This window comes from Lissotriton helveticus, chromosome 5_1, assembly GCF_964261635.1.
Source record: "Lissotriton helveticus chromosome 5_1, aLisHel1.1, whole genome shotgun sequence".
Classification (NCBI taxonomy): domain Eukaryota; kingdom Metazoa; phylum Chordata; class Amphibia; order Caudata; family Salamandridae; genus Lissotriton; species Lissotriton helveticus.
In genome coordinates, this window is record NC_136065.1 from 82,183,725 (window position 1) to 82,204,345 (window position 20,621).

The following is a 20,621-nucleotide window of genomic DNA, read 5'->3' on the forward strand; positions in this document are numbered from 1 at the left end:
CAAAATCTAATCTGGTTCCTAATCCAAAAACAGCCTCTCTTAATGGAGTTACTAGGGACAGGAGAGAGAGTGAGTACCTTTTCAGCATAACATCTCGCTTTTTAAGAAACCAACGCAAAGTCTTGTATCTGACTAATTTGGGTGATTTAACAATCGCGAGAGGAGAAGGCCGCTTCTGATGTCTGTCCGTTAATAATTAATTGATTGAATTAGGCAATCATGCAGCAGAGAGTCCGAGCGCCTGCAAGATAGCAGAGGAGCAGCGCTCTGCTATTCCGTCCCGCCGATTTCAGCCGATAAACAATCTGCCTGCTAGTTAAAGAAGAGGAAGGAAAATCCAAACGCCGAGCGAGGTAACTACCCGCTCTTCGTGTCCGCCGCCATCAGAGTCAGCCTCGTGGAGGGGAGGAGTCAGCACGGCTCACAGGTGCTACATGGAGGCACATTCCTTGTTGAAAACATGTGCAATTATTTTATGTGGTCCACCACCATCTTTAATTGTTTCGTTAAGTGATCGTTAAGTGATCCAGAAGGCATGTATCTGTACAGGCTTTGAGGAGACTGCTTTGTTAGCTACACAACAGAATACATCACTGAGAAGTACGATGTCTCATTAAGCTCTGTTAATAATGAGTTAGCAAGACCAGCCAGTAAACAAGCAGCACATATGTGTGTGTCACCTCATGGTGAAGGTTTGGAAACTTATTTACAGGTTTAAGAATTGACATGAGGCCTGTGGAAGGAATGGAGCCACTCTACAGGAAATCAAGATGTGGAGGGTAGGCTCTGCAGATAAGGGAAGGTGGCTGAGAGGGCAGGTGTCAGCCCCTCTCCCCGAGATCCAGAGGAACAGAGACGTGTGGACAGGCACCCTCGCCGATGGTGTGACCACGGTGCAATAGATGTAAACAAATGCCTCTTTATCTTATTTCAGAAATGAAAAATGACAATGATCTGATACCCCCGAACCACACCCCATGTTTCAATGATATACGGCATGACGCTGAGCCGCTGATGTTTATTGTTTCAATCTGTTTTGCTACCAGAAAATTATAAATAAAGACCTTAAAAGAAAAGGATGATTGGAATGAAGAAGACACACAAGGACGTCTTGGAGGACTTGAAGAAGGATTTGGTGCCTGGAATGAGTGGTCAGTGACCCGGGCAGAGGTTTGAGGGTTGAAATGAGGCTTCTGAAGACTCAAGAGGATGCTACGGACTGGAGGGAGGTCACTGCAGACTGGAGAGAGATTTCTTAGGACAAGGAGCAGATCTGAGGATTACAATGAGGTTTATGAGAACTGGACGAGGCCTCTTCTAATTGGAGGGAATTTACTAAAGAATGAGGCCTGAGCATGGCTTTAATTACATTTCAATGCTGTTTGGAAGCACTGAAGGGGTGTTTTGAAGACTGGCATCGTAGTTAGGAAACTTTGAATGAGTTTTTGCACAACTCAGAAGTGAGGAAATCCTGAGAGGAAGTTTCCAGAATGTGCTTGAGTTTTCTGTGTGTTCAAGGTACTTTTCTTAGGACTTAAGTTATGTTTTAAAGATATACATATGTTTTGTGAGGACAGCAACTCATTTCTGTAGCCATTATTTCAAGATTCAAAGGAGTTTTCTGATGACTCGCAGGGATTTATGAAAATATAAGAGAGTTTCCTGATGATACAAGGACGTTTTAAGAGGACTTTAGTTTTGAGAGGAATCAAAGATATTTTCTGTGGGCTTAAGGGTTTTTTGAGGAAGCAAAGTGATTTTAGGAGTATCTGAAAGTTTCCTAGCATTGTGGTTGAGCTCAGTAGTGGCATTTACACGCTGCGGCAGTGAGACCTGCTCCTTACACACTGACAGGAGGATAATAAAGCAGCCTTACCTGCTTAGGGTGCTTCTGACATCCTGCAAAAGAGAGAAACAATCAAAGTGAAATCAGTTTCCAAAGAAGATGTTAACGTTATTGCAGTATTTTTAGGAGTGAAACACTTGACCAAGCATAGAATGTGACATTCTGAATGACGTTTAAATGACACAGCAAAAACTGATATTCTGAAAGTTAATGACACAGCACAGAGTCATTCTGAATGGAGTCACAAAACACAGCACATTGATATTCTGAATGGAGTCATTCTACACATTGTATGATGTTCTCAACAGGGTCACATGCATGGGCATTATTTAGGGCTTGCAAGGGGTCGCAGCTGCAACTCATGGGCTGCTCCTTGTGACCCCTGGCACTGCTTGTGCGACCCCTGGCTTCAGAGGTACTAAAATCAGTGCCAAGAAGACAGAGGCAGCTCGCCCTTAGGAGAGTTGTTCTCCACCTTCGTTTTCTGCCACTTTTTTATTACATTAACAGTGTATAATCTGCCAGAAGTCCTTGTTGTAGATACTGGTGCGCCATGTTTTATTATACTAATAGCATTACAGGTAACAGGCGTTGCAGGAGTAAGCATGAACAGCAGGGATACTAGAAGAGTGTTCTTCAGAAGAGAAAAGTACGAACAGAAGCATTACTGAAAGAGTGCCATGAAGGAGCAGTTAAGAGGTGAAGGGGTAGAACAGTGCCCTTGAGGAGGAGGTACAGCTAGAAGGGGGGGCTAGAAGAGTGCCCTGCAGGAGGAGGAGGTACAAGGAAGGGGTACTAGAAAAGTGCCCTGCAGGAGGAGGTACGAGCAGAAGGGATACTAGAAGAATGCCTCGCAGGAGAAAGAGGTACAAGAAGAAGGGGTACTAGAAGAGTGCATGTAAGTGGAAGCCATCTAGGAAATGAGATCACAGCTGCAAAGGAAAACAAAGAACTGTGACCACCTCTGGTGCAGTTATGGACTTTTAAATGATCTGCTTGTGTGAAGTTCCTGCTAATTACTGAATTAATTCATCCCAGAATGGATGGAGTGAAGGGACTGAGATGGGAGACCCTCTGTTAAAGTTTAAAGAAGAACCAGGGATGAGGAAAGGATTTGGAATATTGAACTCTTTAGGACAAGTCGTCTATGACCAGCATGCAACGTGGCTATATTGCAAGTCCATATCAGTATAAGGACTCAAACACACTGTTTAGAGGGAAACAACAGGTTCACAGCTGGCGAATGGAAAGTGTCCTAATTAGAACTACAGAACAATTCTCAGAGAGTATGTAAACTGTTAAAGGAATAGTTGGGAACGATTTTGGGCTTAATGTTTACAACCACGAAACACATGTTGGCTGTAGTGGCTATATTGATTCACAGCAAATGACCACACATTGATGAACACTCAGAGAACCAGCATTTGTGATATAATACTCTGTGACATCAGAGCTTTTAGGAAGAGCTGAAAGTAGGATCTGCTTTCATAGCTACCCCCACTTTTTGCTTGATGTAATGCTGTTTCTGAATAGTCTGACTAGGATCCTGCAAACCAGGAACCCGGTCTCTGTGCTTTCCCCCCCCCCAAATTGGTTTCAGTAAGTACTTAGTTAAATCCCAGATTGGACACTGGTGTACACTTGTGAGTCCCTAGTATATGGTACTAAGGTACCCAGGACATAGCTACATCACAGACCCCCATGACCTAAAGCATGCATTATGCCACCCATGGAAGACCACTCCATTTGTAACTACAGGCCTGCCATTGCAGCCGGTGTAAACAGGTTCTAGCACCACTTACGAAAGATATATGTTTACCTAGATCTAGGGTCACTACACTTAAAGCCTATAAGTCACCCCTAAGGCAGGCCTTACAATCCTGAAGGCAGGGTGTTTGGTTCTAAATGTGAGGGTGCCCCTGCATGACCAGGGCACCCCTACAGCCCATGGAGTCCATTCTCCCGGGTTGTAAGTGAGACAGCCATATAACATACAGAGGGGCACCACGTCATTATGCGATGACCATCTTGAAACTGGCTGTAATTAACCCTATCATGGTTGGTATCAAACATGTTGGAATCATACCCCCACACCGAAAACAGTGTGGGGGGTATGATTCCATGCACCGTAAATCACCTTTGGGAGGCCCTCTGTGCTCCCGCACCAGTCTTCCGGACCAGGACAGCCAGCCAAGGCTGCTGCCTGCCAGAGACACGTTTCTGCCCTCCTGCTGCTGAACCAAGCTCAGACAGGGGAAGGCAGAAAATAGGTATCCTGTCCCAGGGAGGTGTGACCACCTCCCAGACAGGGTTTAGTGTTTTGGGGCAGGGTGGGAGAGCTTGCTAGCACTACATAGTCTGTGTGCAGGGCACATTTGGTGCCCTCCATGCATAGTCCAGTTCAAACCAGTTCAGGGAGCCTTTGGCTCCCACTCTGGCGTGAACCTGGACAGTGGAGTATCCTCCCCCTTGTCCAGCCCCTCCTTAGTGAAGGACCCCTGTATCGTCCCAACCTTTTCCCTCGGGTACTTAAGAGCTTACCTGAGGATAGGTCCCTAGATTCATCATGGGATAAGATCCAATTCCAACACCACTCCTTCTTCAACCATCTGGGAACTCTGAACTTCGCTGGACTTCGCTCTGGGCATCAAGGCTGCAACCGGGAAAACTCCTGCTGCTCCTGATCTGGTCGCCCTGCTCGTCTGCTGCAACATCCGTGTCTGTGCGCCATACAGGAACCTTCAAAGGCCTGTGGGCATCCAAGACATCTGAAGGAGTCTTCCTTGAAGTGAAGGAGTCACTTCCCTGCATCTGCAGGCACTGCAACTAAACTGTCTGGTCTGCTGGTCCTGAGCTCCCACGGACTCCAAAAGACTCAGCAACACAGGTGGTAATTCTTCATGTCCCTCGAGGCCTGCCCTGTCCTCTCACCAAGTTTGAGGCCAGTAACCCTCGTCGGAGCCGCAGGAACCAAGCCCCTGTGCACTGTGTCAACTTGCAGTTGCAAAGGCTTGTTGGCTTCCTTCCATTAAGAACTTCGGGCTCCAAGTAGCCCCAACCTCAAGTAACTCAAGTGACCAAGATCTTCATCCTCACCGCATCTTCTTGCAACGTAGGCTTGCATCTTTGGTTAGCTGCTCTAGGTCCTCTTGCGACTCCACTGCCTTCGGCCTGTGGGTCTTCTTGAGGGTCATCTTTGCATTCTTTGGTCTCCCCTGATTGCTCGGGGCCTGCCCTAACTCCCCTGTTTGTGGTGAGTCTCCAGGACCTTGCTGGTCCCCACATTGCACCTTCTTCAATTTACACGCTGGTTGCAGTTGCCAACAACGATGGTTCTGTCGGAAAGAGCAATTCAATTGAACATAGTACTTAATACATTGATGTACTTATAAATCCCATGAGGATATATACAAATTAAACCAATAAATAAACACTGAACCCAATGGAATGTAAGTAAATCTTTAGTATTCAAATTTCTCATAGATCTTAATTCTACAAAGCATTTGGTATGCTGTCCAATATACAACAAACATATACTGTGAATACACATCAAAAGACGCCACGCGATGGAGCCGGCTTGAACCATTCTCTCAACTCCTGCTATATTGGGCTATCTAACCCGAGGGATTCCAACTTGTGATACCAATGTGTTTATAACTCACCAAGAAAAGAATTATTATATATAAAAAACTACCACTAAACTGAAAGGAAGAATCCCTGCATATTGACAAAGAGTTCATTCTAATTGCCCTGAAGAAGTCCGTGGAGGACGAAACGCGTTGGCTACATTTGTGAAGAACCAAATAAAGATTGAACGTCTAAAAAAACATCCAAAGATTCTGCTACTGAATGATTTTACATTGTAATTCATGAAATGTTTATACTATTGTACAGATTCTTAAAACAATAGTTTTGTGTGCTGGATCAGTATTGCTAAAAAAAACACAAGGAGTGTAGTTCGTGATTTGTGACTGAGTGTGACAGGTGATACAACATATATACAAAGAATTAAAAGTTTTTCAAAATATCCACTGTGAATCACAATAGTCTTAAGGGTTTAAATTTTTTCTTTTGTTCCTTGGAACTTTGTGCAGGCGGATGTATAGCAAGGTACGTCGACGTTTCGACCATAGTAGTGATGCGCTGATTTATGTGCATCTAGAGCGGGTCTTCATCAGGACTGGTAAGAGGGGTTGGACAGCCTATAAATGTAAATAACATAGGGTCAGGGACTTCTAAGGGTCATTGCTTAAAATAAAAGAAGGGAAAACCCTTACTGAGCTCATCTTATTGTTAGGTGTATGATTCATCTGGTCCTTTACTGCTGATGATGCTTGTCAGCCGACAAGCGCTTGTAGTGCTGTTGGTTCAACTGCTTCTATAAACAATATATGGTAGAAGCCTTAGCACATACATACCTAACAGGCTTTTACTTGTTTAGTCCCCAGGGTGAATAGGTCTTATCATACCTTATATAGTAGATTCTTCTTTGCCAGTCGGTGGGAAGATTTACGGGTCTGGGTCGCCTTGGCGATTGCCTGGGGGAAGATGGGTCAGATCTCAGTTGGCTTTTAGGTACGACCTGTACATACTGGTCAAGTTGACGGGTGATTGGTTATAATCACGCTTGTTAGTCTAATCGTGTGCATCCAGTGAATCTTAAAAACAAGTATGCTCATCTGGCTAATCATTCCACAGGTTGTGAATTAGCAGCATGTTTGGAACGTCATTAAAATTTCCAGAAGAGTGAGTGGCGCGTTTATTAATGAGCACTGGTGCTATTAGACGCTGTTATTCCACTACTCCTCACCGCTCCTCCCCACCTGTCCGCCGCTCCTCCCCGCACTGATGTCCGCCGCTCCTCCTCGCGCTCGTGTGCGCCGCTCCTCCCCGCGCTCCTGATGTCGGCACGCAGGTCGCGGCCGGCACTACTTCCAAGGGACTACATTTTTTTATCTTACATTTTTTAATTAACGTATTTTTTTATTTTATATAGCCTATGTCCATCTGCAGATCCTGAGGATTACAAAGATGTATCGGGTGTGTGGATTGGCGCTGTGGTTCCCGAGTTTACCCGCCTCAAAGGTTCCCAGTTCTTACTTTATAATAGTAGTATAGATATATATAACATGCATTTTTATTAAGAAAGACTGATTTCTGTGGCATTGACATGGATTCTTTCTAGTAAAGGCACAGCAAACTCTCCTCTTTTCTTGTAGCAGATACCACTGATCTGTCTCCAAGCAAAAACATCTATAACACAGGCACAATTAAGTGTAAGGTTTCGGCGTCCGGTTGTCATCAGCTTTTGGAAGCAGTAATCTGGGCTAGACAAAAGAAAAGGGCTGACCTAGAAACTTTTGCACCCTGCATAACAGGTACTGCAGTTCCATCCTTCACCTCTATAAGCCAAAGGCTGCACTCCTGAAGAACTAATCCGCACCCCCTCTCTAATAAAGTGTAAATGGAATTTCTAAAGGTAGCTATGACTCTTATTTCTTCAGTGTCTGGGCAGGGGCGTAGCCACTATTGGTGCAGCATTTGGAAATGCACTGGGGCCCATTATACACGACAATTGCTGTGCTTTACTATACTAACAGCAGTCGAAGGGACCATTTTCCTTGTCTGACCTAGGGCCCATGGTATCTTTGCTACTCCACTGAGTGCCTGGATCTCCACTCTTCAGCCATAAGCATGCATGCAGTACACTTGCACTGTCTGGTGAAGCTGTCCTGATCATCCATTTTGTGCCAGCCCATAACAGGGGCATCCATAATGGATCCCATTGGCTTCAGTTCTCATACACACACGGTTTTATCATGCATGTACTGCCCAACTGCAGCGCATACACTGTGTGCCTGTACTATCATAACTTTCAACAGGTGCAGTCTGTTGGCCACCCTCTCGCAGATGACAAAACCTGGTATAGTGTTACCACCACTTTACTTACTAAATCCAGTTCAGGGATAAGTGCGCACTTGCTGCACTTTCCATGTCGCCGAACGGTCCGAGATCTTGCATTATCGGGGATAGGTTGATTGATGCTTCTTTGCTAGATTAGCATGATATCAGGGCAGGAGGAAGTATCGACGCAATTGGGTGCTCGGGCATGGATGCATGCTAGTGCAACGCGCAGGGGACATTCCGGTCACAGCAGAGATCTTTGTGACAGTTATTTATTTGAAAACTCTTATGTGAATGTATGACTGAAAGTCGTGTAGTAGTTTTAAGCGCAGATCATCCAGGAATGTTGCGAATAAAGTTTCTCCATCAAGTGCAGGTTGGAATCACAGCTCTGTTATATTACTGATTACTCTGCTCAGTTAAACGGAGGTTGTGTGCTTGGTAAAAGGCCCGCTTTGGGAATGATGCTTGCTTACTTCGGCAACGAAGCTCCCGCTAATAGCACAACTACCTCTGTTTGTGGAGACTCACTTCAAGGCGGGCAGGCGTCCTTCGAATTCCTCTGTGCACCTAATGTCTGCCGGTCATGCGCTGCGTGGAGTATGGGACAAAGGTCGCAGCTCACCGGCTTCAGAGGCGGCTGATAATGTGTACCAAAGGCGACCGAGCCCTGGGCGCGCCGTGTGTCCCAGGGATCTGTCATCACTGGCTTGGTTCCGTTATCCGCCCCCTCACCCAGTCTCGTCATGCTGCTCCTCGTTTTAGCTATTGTACACCTGTACTGCAATTTGTAACCTTCAGCTCAGTGGCAGCCCCTTCCCTAATGCTGCACAGGTGCTGCTGCTGCCCCCTCCTCATCCAGCCTCGCCAAGCTGCTCCGCATTTTACCTGCTGGAGCTCTTTACAGCATGTGTTTAACCTTCAGCCCAGGGTAGCCGCTTCCTTCATGCTGCACAGGTGCTGCTGCCCCCTCCTCAACCAGCCTCGTCAAGCTGCTCCGCATTTTACCTGCTGTAGCACTTTACAGCATGTTTTTAACCTTCAGCTCAGGGCAGCCCCTTCCCTAATGCTGTACAGGTGCTGCTGCCCCCTCCTCAACCAGCCTCGTCAAGCTGCTCCGCATTTTATCTGCGGTAGCTCATTACAGCATGTGTTTAACCTTCAGCCCAGGGTAGCCGCTTCCTTCATGCTGTACAGGTGCTGCTGCTCCTGTCCCCAGATAACCCCTGTTTTTCAAGGTTCACGGATAGCGTCTTTATTTAGCAGGGACCGATTCTGGGCCGTCGTGAACCGACGCCTTGATGCAAGTGCTTCGAGGCGAAGAGCTAATCTGGTTTAATGGGTTTAGTGCATCTGCTGCAATAATCTGTCTGGAACACATATGTGACATGACTGAATTCCAATGGGACTCGCCCGACCTTTCAAGGTCAACGGGTCAAGGACTAACCTGGCGAGTATCTTAAATGTTACAAATACAGCCTTGTAATAGTGTCTCGTTCTAGTTCCTAGGATCGATGTATTGCATGGTGATGAAGAGTTCCCTCTTTTGTCAGTCACACATGTGAAAATTAGGTATCAGTGTTACTGGGCTGTTTCTATGGCACATCATTATATTCGAATCTTAAAGTATTCCTCTTTAGAGGAACCTGTGGAAAGTGTTTCTTCTTTCCCGTTTATATCTAGCACCGATATCCCCTCACTCCCTGCTGTAGGTCAGAATGACCAAACCTACTATGTGTTCGATGCCGTACCATGGCCTTTTTGTGTCAAACACACTATAATAAAATTCGTTTTTTGTGTGTTTTAATGTAATTCTAATTACTGTTTACATTTTCACATCACACCTTTTCATCCGTCCCACAGAGACTGATGAAAATGTTTGGAGCTCGGGTGGTACGACACTGAACTGAAGATGTAGTATGCCACTTGACTTTCTTGCATCTAAATATGCGACATTGCATCCCCTTTTCCGCCTAATTGGTCACCTGCTTTGCTTTGTGAGAGCCTGAGACGAAGCAGGCTAATGTGCAATGATGCTTTAGATGCAATGCAGTTAGAATTACTCGAGTTTTAAAGCTTTGTGCAGAGGCATTTCGACACGTGGAGTCTCCCAGCGGGCTATTGCGAAATGACTAAAGTCCACAGCCGCTTTTGCCCATAGCATTTTGGGAGTTAATTGCTAACCCCGAATATTTTGTTTTATGCATGCAAGGCTCTAATGCTCCGTGTCGCCATGCTTCCAGTCCGCCAAAGTTCCCCGCGCTTGACCGACCTCAGCCCGCTCCAGTCTGCCAAAGTTCACCGCTCCTGTCTGCCGCTCCTCCCCGCGCTCGTGATGATGTCAGCACGCACGTCGTTAGCGCACACGGCCGGCTCTACCTCCAAGGGACTACTTTTTTTTGTAACATATATTTTTTAAAGAACGTATATTTTTTTGTGGTATATAGCCTATGTCACTCTGCAGACCCTGACAATTCCAATGATGTATTGGGTGTTTGGATTGGCGTTGTGGTTGCCGAGTTTACCCGCCTCAAACGTTCCCAGTTCTTGCTTTATAATAGTAGTATAGATAAGTCTTTCCGAAGCTGCATGAGTAATACATGACAGCCATTAGTGCAATTCCCCCGGCCCATGGTAATAATAATAATAATACGTCTCTCCAAAGCTGCATGATTTATCACTCAAATAACAGCTTTAAATATATTTTGGAAATCCATTTTCCTCTAAACATCAGTTCATGAGTTCTGAAACGAAATACATACTCATTTTACATACACGCTTCAGAATTTTAGTACACATATTAATTCAACCAAGCAAAAACATCTAATTTAGTAGGCTGGGCAACACACGTGAGAGCTACTTGCAGGTGTCTGGAGAGATACCAGCAGCTCACAAGCTACTAGTTGGAGAAACTTGGTCTATTGAAATTATAAGTCAGTAGAGTTACTGACGTAAGGGGTGGTAGCAAGCAGAGGGCCACTATTATCAGATAAACCAAACGCATAGGACCCTTTGAGGTTCATCAACAGGTCATTGTCCCTCGTTCATGACTGACACATGAGGTTCATCAACAGGCCAGGATTCATCATCCTATAATTGTAAGAGAGGTTACATCAGAGGCTCATGGGAGATCATTCTAACATGAGTTACGAGGTCATACCAACCTCAGAGGGAGGCTCTCTGTCACCCTCAGGGGGATGCTCTCAGTCACCCTTGGAAGGATGCCCTTTACATGGAGCTACTTCTCAGGAAGCTTCTTGGCTATAAACTAATCAACCTATCTGAGTAGAGCAACACTGTTAAAGTGACAGCGTATGAACACAATAAGGAGGTTTATACCTCTAATCCCACCCTAAGCCATTTTGTTGAGGAATTTGGTTGCCGTTCAGGGTGTCAAGATAATACAGTCATAAATCAAATTTCATTTGCTGCCGGGCAGCAATTTGCGGACATTCATTTTGCACACTCTGCAATATAACCTAGGGTTACCCGTCATATAAAATTGTCACTATTCTTCAAACTAAAGAGTTTTCTGTGGCAATAGAATTGTTTGGTGTGTTGCATTAACTTGTGTATAACACTGTAAGAGGTCACTGCAAATTCCACTGTTTGTACATTGCATTGGGCTTTCAGCATCAAGAAGGACAATGTAAATTATCCATGTCTGCATATTCTGTGTGGCTCTCAAGTACGTGGGGACACTGTGCATTGACCCAGCCTGAAGATCCTGTGTGTTCCGCTCATACATTTAATGCTGCACAAAATATGAATATTTCACTTCCTTCGGTGAGAAAGTATGTCACACTGAGCCTGGGACAGCAGATGCAACCACCATATTTGACTTATATAAATAAAGCTTACCATCTCTTTGCTCTAACAAGATTTTGTCTAATATATGGTACTCTGACTACTGGCCTTTCCGAAAGGTTATTTTAAATCAAATTCATCAAATAGGTGCACATGTCACAACTTCTCAGAGCAAGACACTCTACACATTATGTTCTTTTGCTCCCACTATGATCACCAACGCAGAAAGTACATCCTCCCGCTGCTAAGGGATCAACACTTTATGCAAGTAAGCCCAGCTTTGGTTAACTTGCAAATGTTAAGCTCCCCTGTAATCTGCTTGGGGGTAGTCAGTTTCTTAATTGGTGCAATTAGGTATAGGAATAGGATGTCGTAGAGTTAACCCTTCTGAGCAAGTTGATAGTATGTCAATGAAGATTATCCTCTAATGCTACCTAATAGTCATAATTGTGATTTTTTATTACCCTTTGTATGATGTTTTTTTAATGGATTGTAAATACACAAATATATGAATCATTAATGGATTTATATGATGTTTTATGCTTTTAGATGTTTAATTTTGTACTTTTATGGCTCTAACCAGCCGAATAAAGTGGACTTGACTGACTGACTGAATATTTCACTTCCTTCTGTTGTTTTATTCCCCAAACAGTATCTCACCTTCAGGAGTTCCCATGCCGGCACCTCACACTTCTTTTCTATCTCCATTATCAGGGTCTTGAGAGAGGTGATTTGATTAGACAGTTTGGTGATATTTGCATTTTCTATAATAGTAATTCTCTTCTCCATCCTCTTCAGTCTCCCATGCAGTGTTTGCTCATTTTCTTTCAGAAGCTGCCGCAGATTTTCAAACTCAGATTCAATTTTCTTCTTCTCAGTTCTTAGCTTTTTCTGTCCGAAGCAAAAAAAGCTGGTTAGATATTACAAAGCTTCCTAGCAAACTGTCCTTAGAGTCGGAGACCAGGGGGAGGATGGAGGGGTTGATAGATTCTTAAAAAAATTAGAACACTTGTGGGCTTCTCCCAATTTCTGAACTGCAGTCTCTTACTATCTTCCATTTTACCGTCTTCTATCCTTCTCACAATCCTTCCCTCAGAAACCTCAGGAACTGTAGAGAGATCAGAATTTGTGAAGCTGCAGAGAAGCTCGATCCATGGAGAGTGCACAGAAGAGAACCCACCGCAGGCAGAGACAGTCAAAGACCCAGAGACAGTCTGAGGGGAGAGACTGCCTGAAGTCAAGTGTGAGTCGATGTGACTGACAGGAGAGTATGTAAAAGAAGTTGGGCCAGGAATTTTCAGTCCTGCCAACACACTGGATGTGTTCACCCAGGAGACGCTGAGGCTGTGTCCTACTATGACCCTCATTCAGCGTGAGGGGGACTCACTGATGTGCTAATTTCATGTTCAAAACCATAAAGAAATTATGTGCATTCTGTTACAAAATTGAGAATTACCCGATAAATCAATGTTACTGCACAGTTTCTGCAGGTAAGTCAGCAATTCCTATTAAAGATGAGTGAGGAGGTTGGTTAGATATCTTGTCCTATATTAAGAAAGGAGGCTGTGTGTTATCAGGTGAGGTATGTCACTCTGAGGCTTAGAGCAGGAGCCTGTGTGTTATCAAGTGAGGTATGTCACACTGAGGCTTAGAGCAGGAGCCTGTGTGTTATCAGTGAGGTATGTCACACTGTGGCTTAGAGCAGGAGCCTGTGTGTTATCAGGTGAGGTATGTCACTCTGAGGCTTAGAGCAGGAGCCTGTGTGTTATCAGTGAGGTATGTCACACTGTGGCTTAGAGCAGGAGCCTGTGTGTTATCAGGTGAGGTACGTCACACTGAGGCTTAGAGCAGGAGCCTGTGTGTTATCAGTGAGGTATGTCACACTGTGGCTTAGTGCAGGAACCTGTGTGTTATCAGGTGAGGTATGTCACACTGTGGCTTAGAGCAGGAGCCTGTGTGTTATCAGGTGAGGTACGTCACACTGTGGATTAGATCAGGAGCCTGTGTGTTATCAGGTGAGGTATGTCACTCTGAGGCTTAGAGCGGGAGCCTGTGTGTTATCAGGTGAGGTATGTCACTCTGAGGCTTAGAGCAGGAGCCTGTGTGTTATCAGTGAGGTATGTCACACTGTGGCTTAGTGCAGGAACCTGTGTGTTATCAGGTGAGGTATGTCACACTGTGGCTTAGAGCAGGAGCCTGTGTGTTATCAGGTGAGGTACGTCACACTGTGGATTAGATCAGGAGCCTGTGTGTTATCAGGTGAGGTATGTCACTCTGAGGCTTAGAGCGGGAGCCTGTGTGTTATCAGGTGAGGTATGTCACTCTGAGGCTTAGAGCAGGAGCCTGTGTGTTATCAGTGAGGTATGTCACACTGTGGCTTAGAGCAGGAGCCTGTGTGTTATCAGGTGAGGTACGTCACACTGAGGCTTAGAGCAGGAGCCTGTGTGTTATCAGTGAGGTATGTCACACTGTGGCTTAGTGCAGGAACCTGTGTGTTATCAGGTGAGGTATGTCACACTGTGGCTTAGAGCAGGAGCCTGTGTGTTATCAGGTGAGGTACGTCACACTGTGGATTAGATCAGGAGCCTGTGTGTTATCAGGTGAGGTATGTCACTCTGAGGCTTAGAGCGGGAGCCTGTGTGTTATCAGGTGAGGTATGTCACTCTGAGGCTTAGAGCAGGAGCCTGTGTGTTATCAGTGAGGTATGTCACACTGTGGCTTAGTGCAGGAACCTGTGTGTTATCAGGTGAGGTATGTCACACTGTGGCTTAGAGCAGGAGCCTGTGTGTTATCAGGTGAGGTACGTCACACTGTGGATTAGATCAGGAGCCTGTGTGTTATCAGGTGAGGTATGTCACTCTGAGGCTTAGAGCGGGAGCCTGTGTGTTATCAGGTGAGGTATGTCACTCTGAGGCTTAGAGCAGGAGCCTGTGTGTTATCAGTGAGGTATGTCACACTGTGGCTTAGTGCAGGAACCTGTGTGTTATCAGGTGAGGTATGTCACTCTGAGGCTTAGAGCGGGAGCCTGTGTGTTATCAGGTGAGGTATGTCACTCTGAGGCTTAGAGCGGGAGCCTGTGTGTTATCAGTGAGGTATGTCACACTGTGGCTTAGTGCAGGAACCTGTGTGTTATCAGGTGAGGTATGTCACTCTGAGGCTTAGAGCGGGAGCCTGTGTGTTATCAGGTGAGGTATGTCACTCTGAGGCTTAGAGCGGGAGCCTGTGTGTTATCAGTGAGGTATGTCACACTGTGGCTTAGTGCAGGAACCTGTGTGTTATCAGGTGAGGTATGTCACTCTGAGGCTTAGAGCGGGAGCCTGTGTGTTATCAGGTGAGGTATGTCACTCTGAGGCTTAGAGCGGGAGCCTGTGTGTTATCAGTGAGGTATGTCACACTGTGGCTTAGTGCAGGAACCTGTGTGTTATCAGGTGAGGTATGTCACTCTGAGGCTTAGAGCAGGAGCCTGTGTGTTATCAGTGAGGTATGTCACACTGTGGCTTAGTGCAGGAACCTGTGTGTTATCAGGTGAGGTATGTCACTCTGAGGCTTAGAGCGGGAGCCTGTGTGTTATCAGGTGAGGTATGTCACTCTGAGGCTTAGAGCGGGAGCCTGTGTGTTATCAGTGAGGTATGTCACACTGTGGCTTAGTGCAGGAACCTGTGTGTTATCAGGTGAGGTATGTCACTCTGAGGCTTAGAGCGGGAGCCTGTGTGTTATCAGGTGAGGTATGTCACTCTGAGGCTTAGAGCGGGAGCCTGTGTGTTATCAGTGAGGTATGTCACACTGTGGCTTAGTGCAGGAACCTGTGTGTTATCAGGTGAGGTATGTCACTCTGAGGCTTAGAGCGGGAGCCTGTGTGTTATCAGGTGAGGTATGTCACTGAGGCTTAGAGCGGGAGCCTGTGTGTTATCAGTGAGGTATGTCACACTGTGGCTTAGTGCAGGAACCTGTGTGTTATCAGGTGAGGTATGTCACTCTGAGGCTTAGAGCAGGAGCCTGTGTGTTATCAGGTTAGGTATGTCACACTGTGGCTTAGTGCAGGAACCTGTGTGTTATCAGGTGAGGTATGTCACTCTGAGGCTTAGAGCAGGAGCCTGTGTGTTATCAGTGAGGTATGTCACACTGTGGCTTAGTGCAGGAACCTGTGTGTTATCAGGTGAGGTATGTCACTCTGAGGCTTAGAGCGGGAGCCTGTGTGTTATCAGGTGAGGTATGTCACTCTGTAGTGTAGGAGCCTGTGTGTTATCAGGTGAGGTATGTCACACTGAGGCTTAGAGCGGGAGCCTGTGTGTTATCAGGTGAGGTATGTCACTCTGTAGTGTAGGAGCCTGTGTGTTATCAGGTGAGGTATGTCTCTCTGTAGTGTATGCGCCTGTGTGTTATCAGGTGAGGTATGTCACACTGTAGTGTAGGAGCCTGTGTGTTATCAAGTGAGGTATATCACACCGTGACTTACAGCAGGAGCCTGTGTGTTATCAGGTGAGGTATGTCACACTGTGTCTTAGAGCAGAAGCCTGTGTGTTATCAAGTGAGGTATGTCACACTGTGGCTTAGAGCAGGAGCCTGTGTGTTATCAGGTGAGGTATGTCACACTGTAGCTTACAGCAGGAGCCTGTGTGTTATCAGGTGAGGTATGTCACACCGCGGCTTAGAGCAGGAGCTTGTATGTTATCAGGTGAGGTATGTCACACTGTGGCTTAGAGCGGGAGCCTGTGTGTTATCAGGTGAGGTATGTCACACTGTGGCTTAGAGCAGGAGCCTGTGTGTTATCAGGTTAGGTATGTCACACCATGGCTTAGAGCAGGAGCCTGTGTGTTATCAGGTGAGGTACCTCACACCGTGGCTTAGAGCAGGAGCCTGTGTGTTATCAGGTGAGGTATGTCACACTGCAGCTTAGAGCAGAAGCCTATGTGTTATCAGGTGAGGTATTCACTATGTGACTTTGAGCAGGAGCCTGTGTGTTATCAGGTGGTGAGGTATGTCACACTGTGGCTTAGTGCAGGAACCTGTGTGTTATCAGGTGAGGTATGTCACTCTGAGGCTTAGAGCAGGAGCCTGTGTGTTATCAGGTTAGGTATGTCACACTGTGGCTTAGTGCAGGAACCTGTGTGTTATCAGGTGAGGTATGTCACTCTGAGGCTTAGAGCAGGAGCCTGTGTGTTATCAGTGAGGTATGTCACACTGAGGCTTAGAGCAGGAGCCTGTGTGTTATCAGTGAGGTATGTCACACTGAGGCTTAGAGCAGGAGCCTGTGTGTTATCAGGTTAGGTATGTCACACTGTGGCTTAGTGCAGGAACCTGTGTGTTATCAGGTGAGGTATGTCACTCTGAGGCTTAGAGCGGGAGCCTGTGTGTTATCAGGTGAGGTATGTCACTCTGTAGTGTAGGAGCCTGTGTGTTATCAGGTGAGGTATGTCACACTGAGGCTTAGAGCGGGAGCCTGTGTGTTATCAGGTGAGGTATGTCACTCTGTAGTGTAGGAGCCTGTGTGTTATCAGGTGAGGTATGTCTCTCTGTAGTGTATGCGCCTGTGTGTTATCAGGTGAGGTATGTCACACTGTAGTGTAGGAGCCTGTGTGTTATCAAGTGAGGTATATCACACCGTGACTTACAGCAGGAGCCTGTGTGTTATCAGGTGAGGTATGTCACACTGTGTCTTAGAGCAGAAGCCTGTGTGTTATCAAGTGAGGTATGTCACACTGTGGCTTAGAGCAGGAGCCTGTGTGTTATCAGGTGAGGTATGTCACACTGTAGCTTACAGCAGGAGCCTGTGTGTTATCAGGTGAGGTATGTCACACCGCGGCTTAGAGCAGGAGCTTGTATGTTATCAGGTGAGGTATGTCACACTGTGGCTTAGAGCGGGAGCCTGTGTATTATCAGGTGAGGTATGTCACACTGTGGCTTAGAGCAGGAGCCTGTGTGTTATCAGGTTAGGTATGTCACACCATGGCTTAGAGCAGGAGCCTGTGTGTTATCAGGTGAGGTACCTCACACCGTGGCTTAGAGCAGGAGCCTGTGTGTTATCAGGTGAGGTATGTCACACTGCAGCTTAGAGCAGGAGCCTATGTGTTATCAGGTGAGGTATTCACTATGTGACTTTGAGCAGGAGCCTGTGTGTTATCAGGTGGTGAGGTATGTCACACTGTGGTTTAGATTTTTGAATGCATATAGATAAGGACATGTATTTGTATACTCTGTGGCTCAAAATCTATATATGAAGATGCAGACACACACAAACAGTAATCCATGGCCAAAAAACAGACAGATATAGGGATGTGCAGACATGCATGTACTCCCAAAGATAACTCCAGGACCATCCATACATGAACACATACTTAGACACGTACACCTAAGCGTGAACACACACACACACACAAATGCACACACACATGCTGGTATGTACTCACGGCCAGATAATGCCACACCACTGCACACATACTCTAACACTCACCATGCACATGTGAGTATGCACGTACTACCTTAAGGTCAGAAGAGTAATACTTGATTTTATGGGTTTTTTAGGACGAGCCCTTGGTCGATTTCAGCCCCAATATCCAGGTGCAATGACTCCGGTCTGTATATTTATTTGGTGGGGACCATGACCCAGTCTGTAGGGTGACTCATCAGCCTCTGTGTGTCTTGAACTTTAAGAGGCCACACAAAGGACTGGGCACAGACATATACAGAGACACAGCACTCACTGCAGCCACTCACCCTCATGGTTTTATATTGTTCCTCTTCCTTGAGTTTAGACTCCAGAAAATATACCTCCTCTTTCTTCAGGACAAGCAGCCACTCTTGAAGTTTCACCTGTAGGGATGAGCGTGCAAGAAATAAGTGTAGATCTGTAGTGTGTGGTCTTAAACACAAAATAAGTCACTACAGTGCCTGCCACACGTGCCCAGACTGTACGTGCCAGTCATACATTAGTATTGTAAGTACCAGCCATACATATCAGGATTGTGAGCATCAGCCCTAAGTATCACAGACAATGATGTCCCTTTTTAGGTCTCGACCTTCGCAACGCGCATGCGTTGCAAAGGAAAAATACCTTTTCCGATCGCTTAGGCTTTTCAGCCAAGCACCTGCATGCATGCGTTCCATTGCCTTCAATGGCAACGCGTGCACGTCAGGAAATTCACTCGCAGGAGCGCGCGCCACCATCTGGCAGCAATTATCGCTCCCGCGAGTGAATCGCGCCCACACCCCCCTTCCACCTCACCGCGCAAGGCCCTCACGTTTGTGCTTGTTTCATTTGTTGTCTCTTTGGACGTACATTGATTGACAACAGATTTAATCGCCATGGAATTTTAAATGAATAGTCGACGAGTCGTCCACATTGCCTCCCCCCTTGCACCCCTTCGCCATTGGCAGTGAGCAGACGGACCTCAACAAGGACGGTTTTGTTTGGAAAAATGTTACTTCCCCGGGAATTCTGTGTAGTGCTGTTTACATCGGATGAAAGCTAGCGTCCAGCCAGACAGAACGTATTCGCGGAGTTAATTTCTCTGCAGCGCTTGTGTTCAGCAGACATGTGGATTTTTTATATATATATATTTCCTGGAAGCTACATATATGTGTCGGTTTGTAGAAATGCATAACAGGGTGGGGGCTCGGATCGGCTCTCAGCAGTTGACTTGGGCAGGGTGGAGAATGAAAAGCAGAGGGGCGTTGCGGGGAGCAGCCGCGCAGTCACCCGTTCATAACAAAATGCTCCAATGCTCCCTGCAGGGGAGTGCTGACAGATGCTGAGGGGTGAGGCGAGGCGACAGGAAATGTTTTCTCTTTAGTCCTTCACCCCCGCGGCTATGGTAATCTTCATATTAACATATAGGACTTATTACCTCACTAATGCATTTCTTTAACCACCTTCCCAGAAGCTTCCCGGGAAACGCGGTCAAGGTGTTTTTTTGGGTGTTGGTGAGGCGTGGGTGCGGGGTGACAGGTCCTCCAGTTAAGATGGGCTAATTTAGATGTCGACATCTTGTGGTTTCTATGGTCTGAAGCTCAGTGTCCTGTCGTGAACTTTCTCTGCCCGTTTGACACCAGTGGTCATTACATTTTGTAGCCTTTTCTGCTCTCCCTTCTGGTTGTACTTGGGAGCCTCCACAGAGGCGATTGTGTTCCACTTTTTACCACACTTAATGATTCTGGGGGTAGCTGCTCTTATTAAGTCACGAGTTCTTCAACGTGCCTACGCCAGTTGTGATGACAGATGCTTAGTTGTTCAAGGCAAACGCAGCAAATTGTATGCATGATTTGTATTGGCCGAGCCTAGCAAAATGGCAGCGGAGCGCTCTAAAGGGTCAAAGGCAAGTATACATCATTGCTAGATATGGGCCAGGCGCCACACCCTGTTGGGTCATGATCCAACTCGCTGTGACTAATGTGCGCGAGTGGGAGGCCTTTTTGATCTCAGTGCTGATTTGATTCCACCACATCACTTTAAGTGGTGGACTTGATTAGACAGACAGGCATTTGCAATGCAATAGGTCTCGCAATAGAAAAGTTTGAACTATTTGTTTTATAAATGACAAATTATTTATTTATGTGTTGCTTTAGAAAATAGCGAAATTAATAGCTTTGTCATTAATGATGCCAATACTTGTAAGTTTTTCAAATGTGACACATATCGCATTTGTAATGCAACATGTTTAGTAATAACGTGACTTAGATGTATTGATATAACAAATAACAATTGTTTTTTCTAAAATAATATTTAATACTTAAATAAAAGTTATTCTAATTTATAATGGCAATATCTTAAACTTTAGTGAAAAACTTTTGTGAATGTTATGTTTAGTGTATTTTATTGTTGCGAAAATCCAAGAACACAAGTGAAATATTAACAATTTTTTGTGACATTTGTAGGTGGGGTGGAAGAGAGCAGCAGATTGGCACAGGAGAAGAGAAGAGAACAGGGAGTTAGAGAAGGAGGCAGGGTGGAAGAGAGCAGCAGATCCGCACAAGAGAAGAGAAGAGAACAGGGAGTTAAAGAAGAATGCGGGTGGAATAGAGCAGCAGATCAGCACAGGAGAAGAGAACAGGGATTTTTAAAAGGAGG

General features: G+C 45.9%; 1 protein-coding gene across 1 annotated transcript in view; it reads right to left on the reverse strand.

Moving 5' to 3' along the window:
* The window catches only part of LOC144752974 (E3 ubiquitin-protein ligase TRIM39-like), a 411,520-nt gene that overhangs the window by 334,500 nt on the left and 56,399 nt on the right, over positions 1-20,621 (reverse strand). Inside the window, exons 2-4 of the mRNA XM_078640783.1 lie at positions 18,272-18,367; positions 12,218-12,448; positions 1,877-1,899 (exon numbers count right to left, since the gene is read on the reverse strand). Of these exons, the coding sequence (XP_078496909.1) occupies positions 1,877-1,899; positions 12,218-12,448; positions 18,272-18,367 (350 nt within the window). The remainder of the gene's footprint in view (positions 1-1,876; positions 1,900-12,217; positions 12,449-18,271; positions 18,368-20,621) is intronic.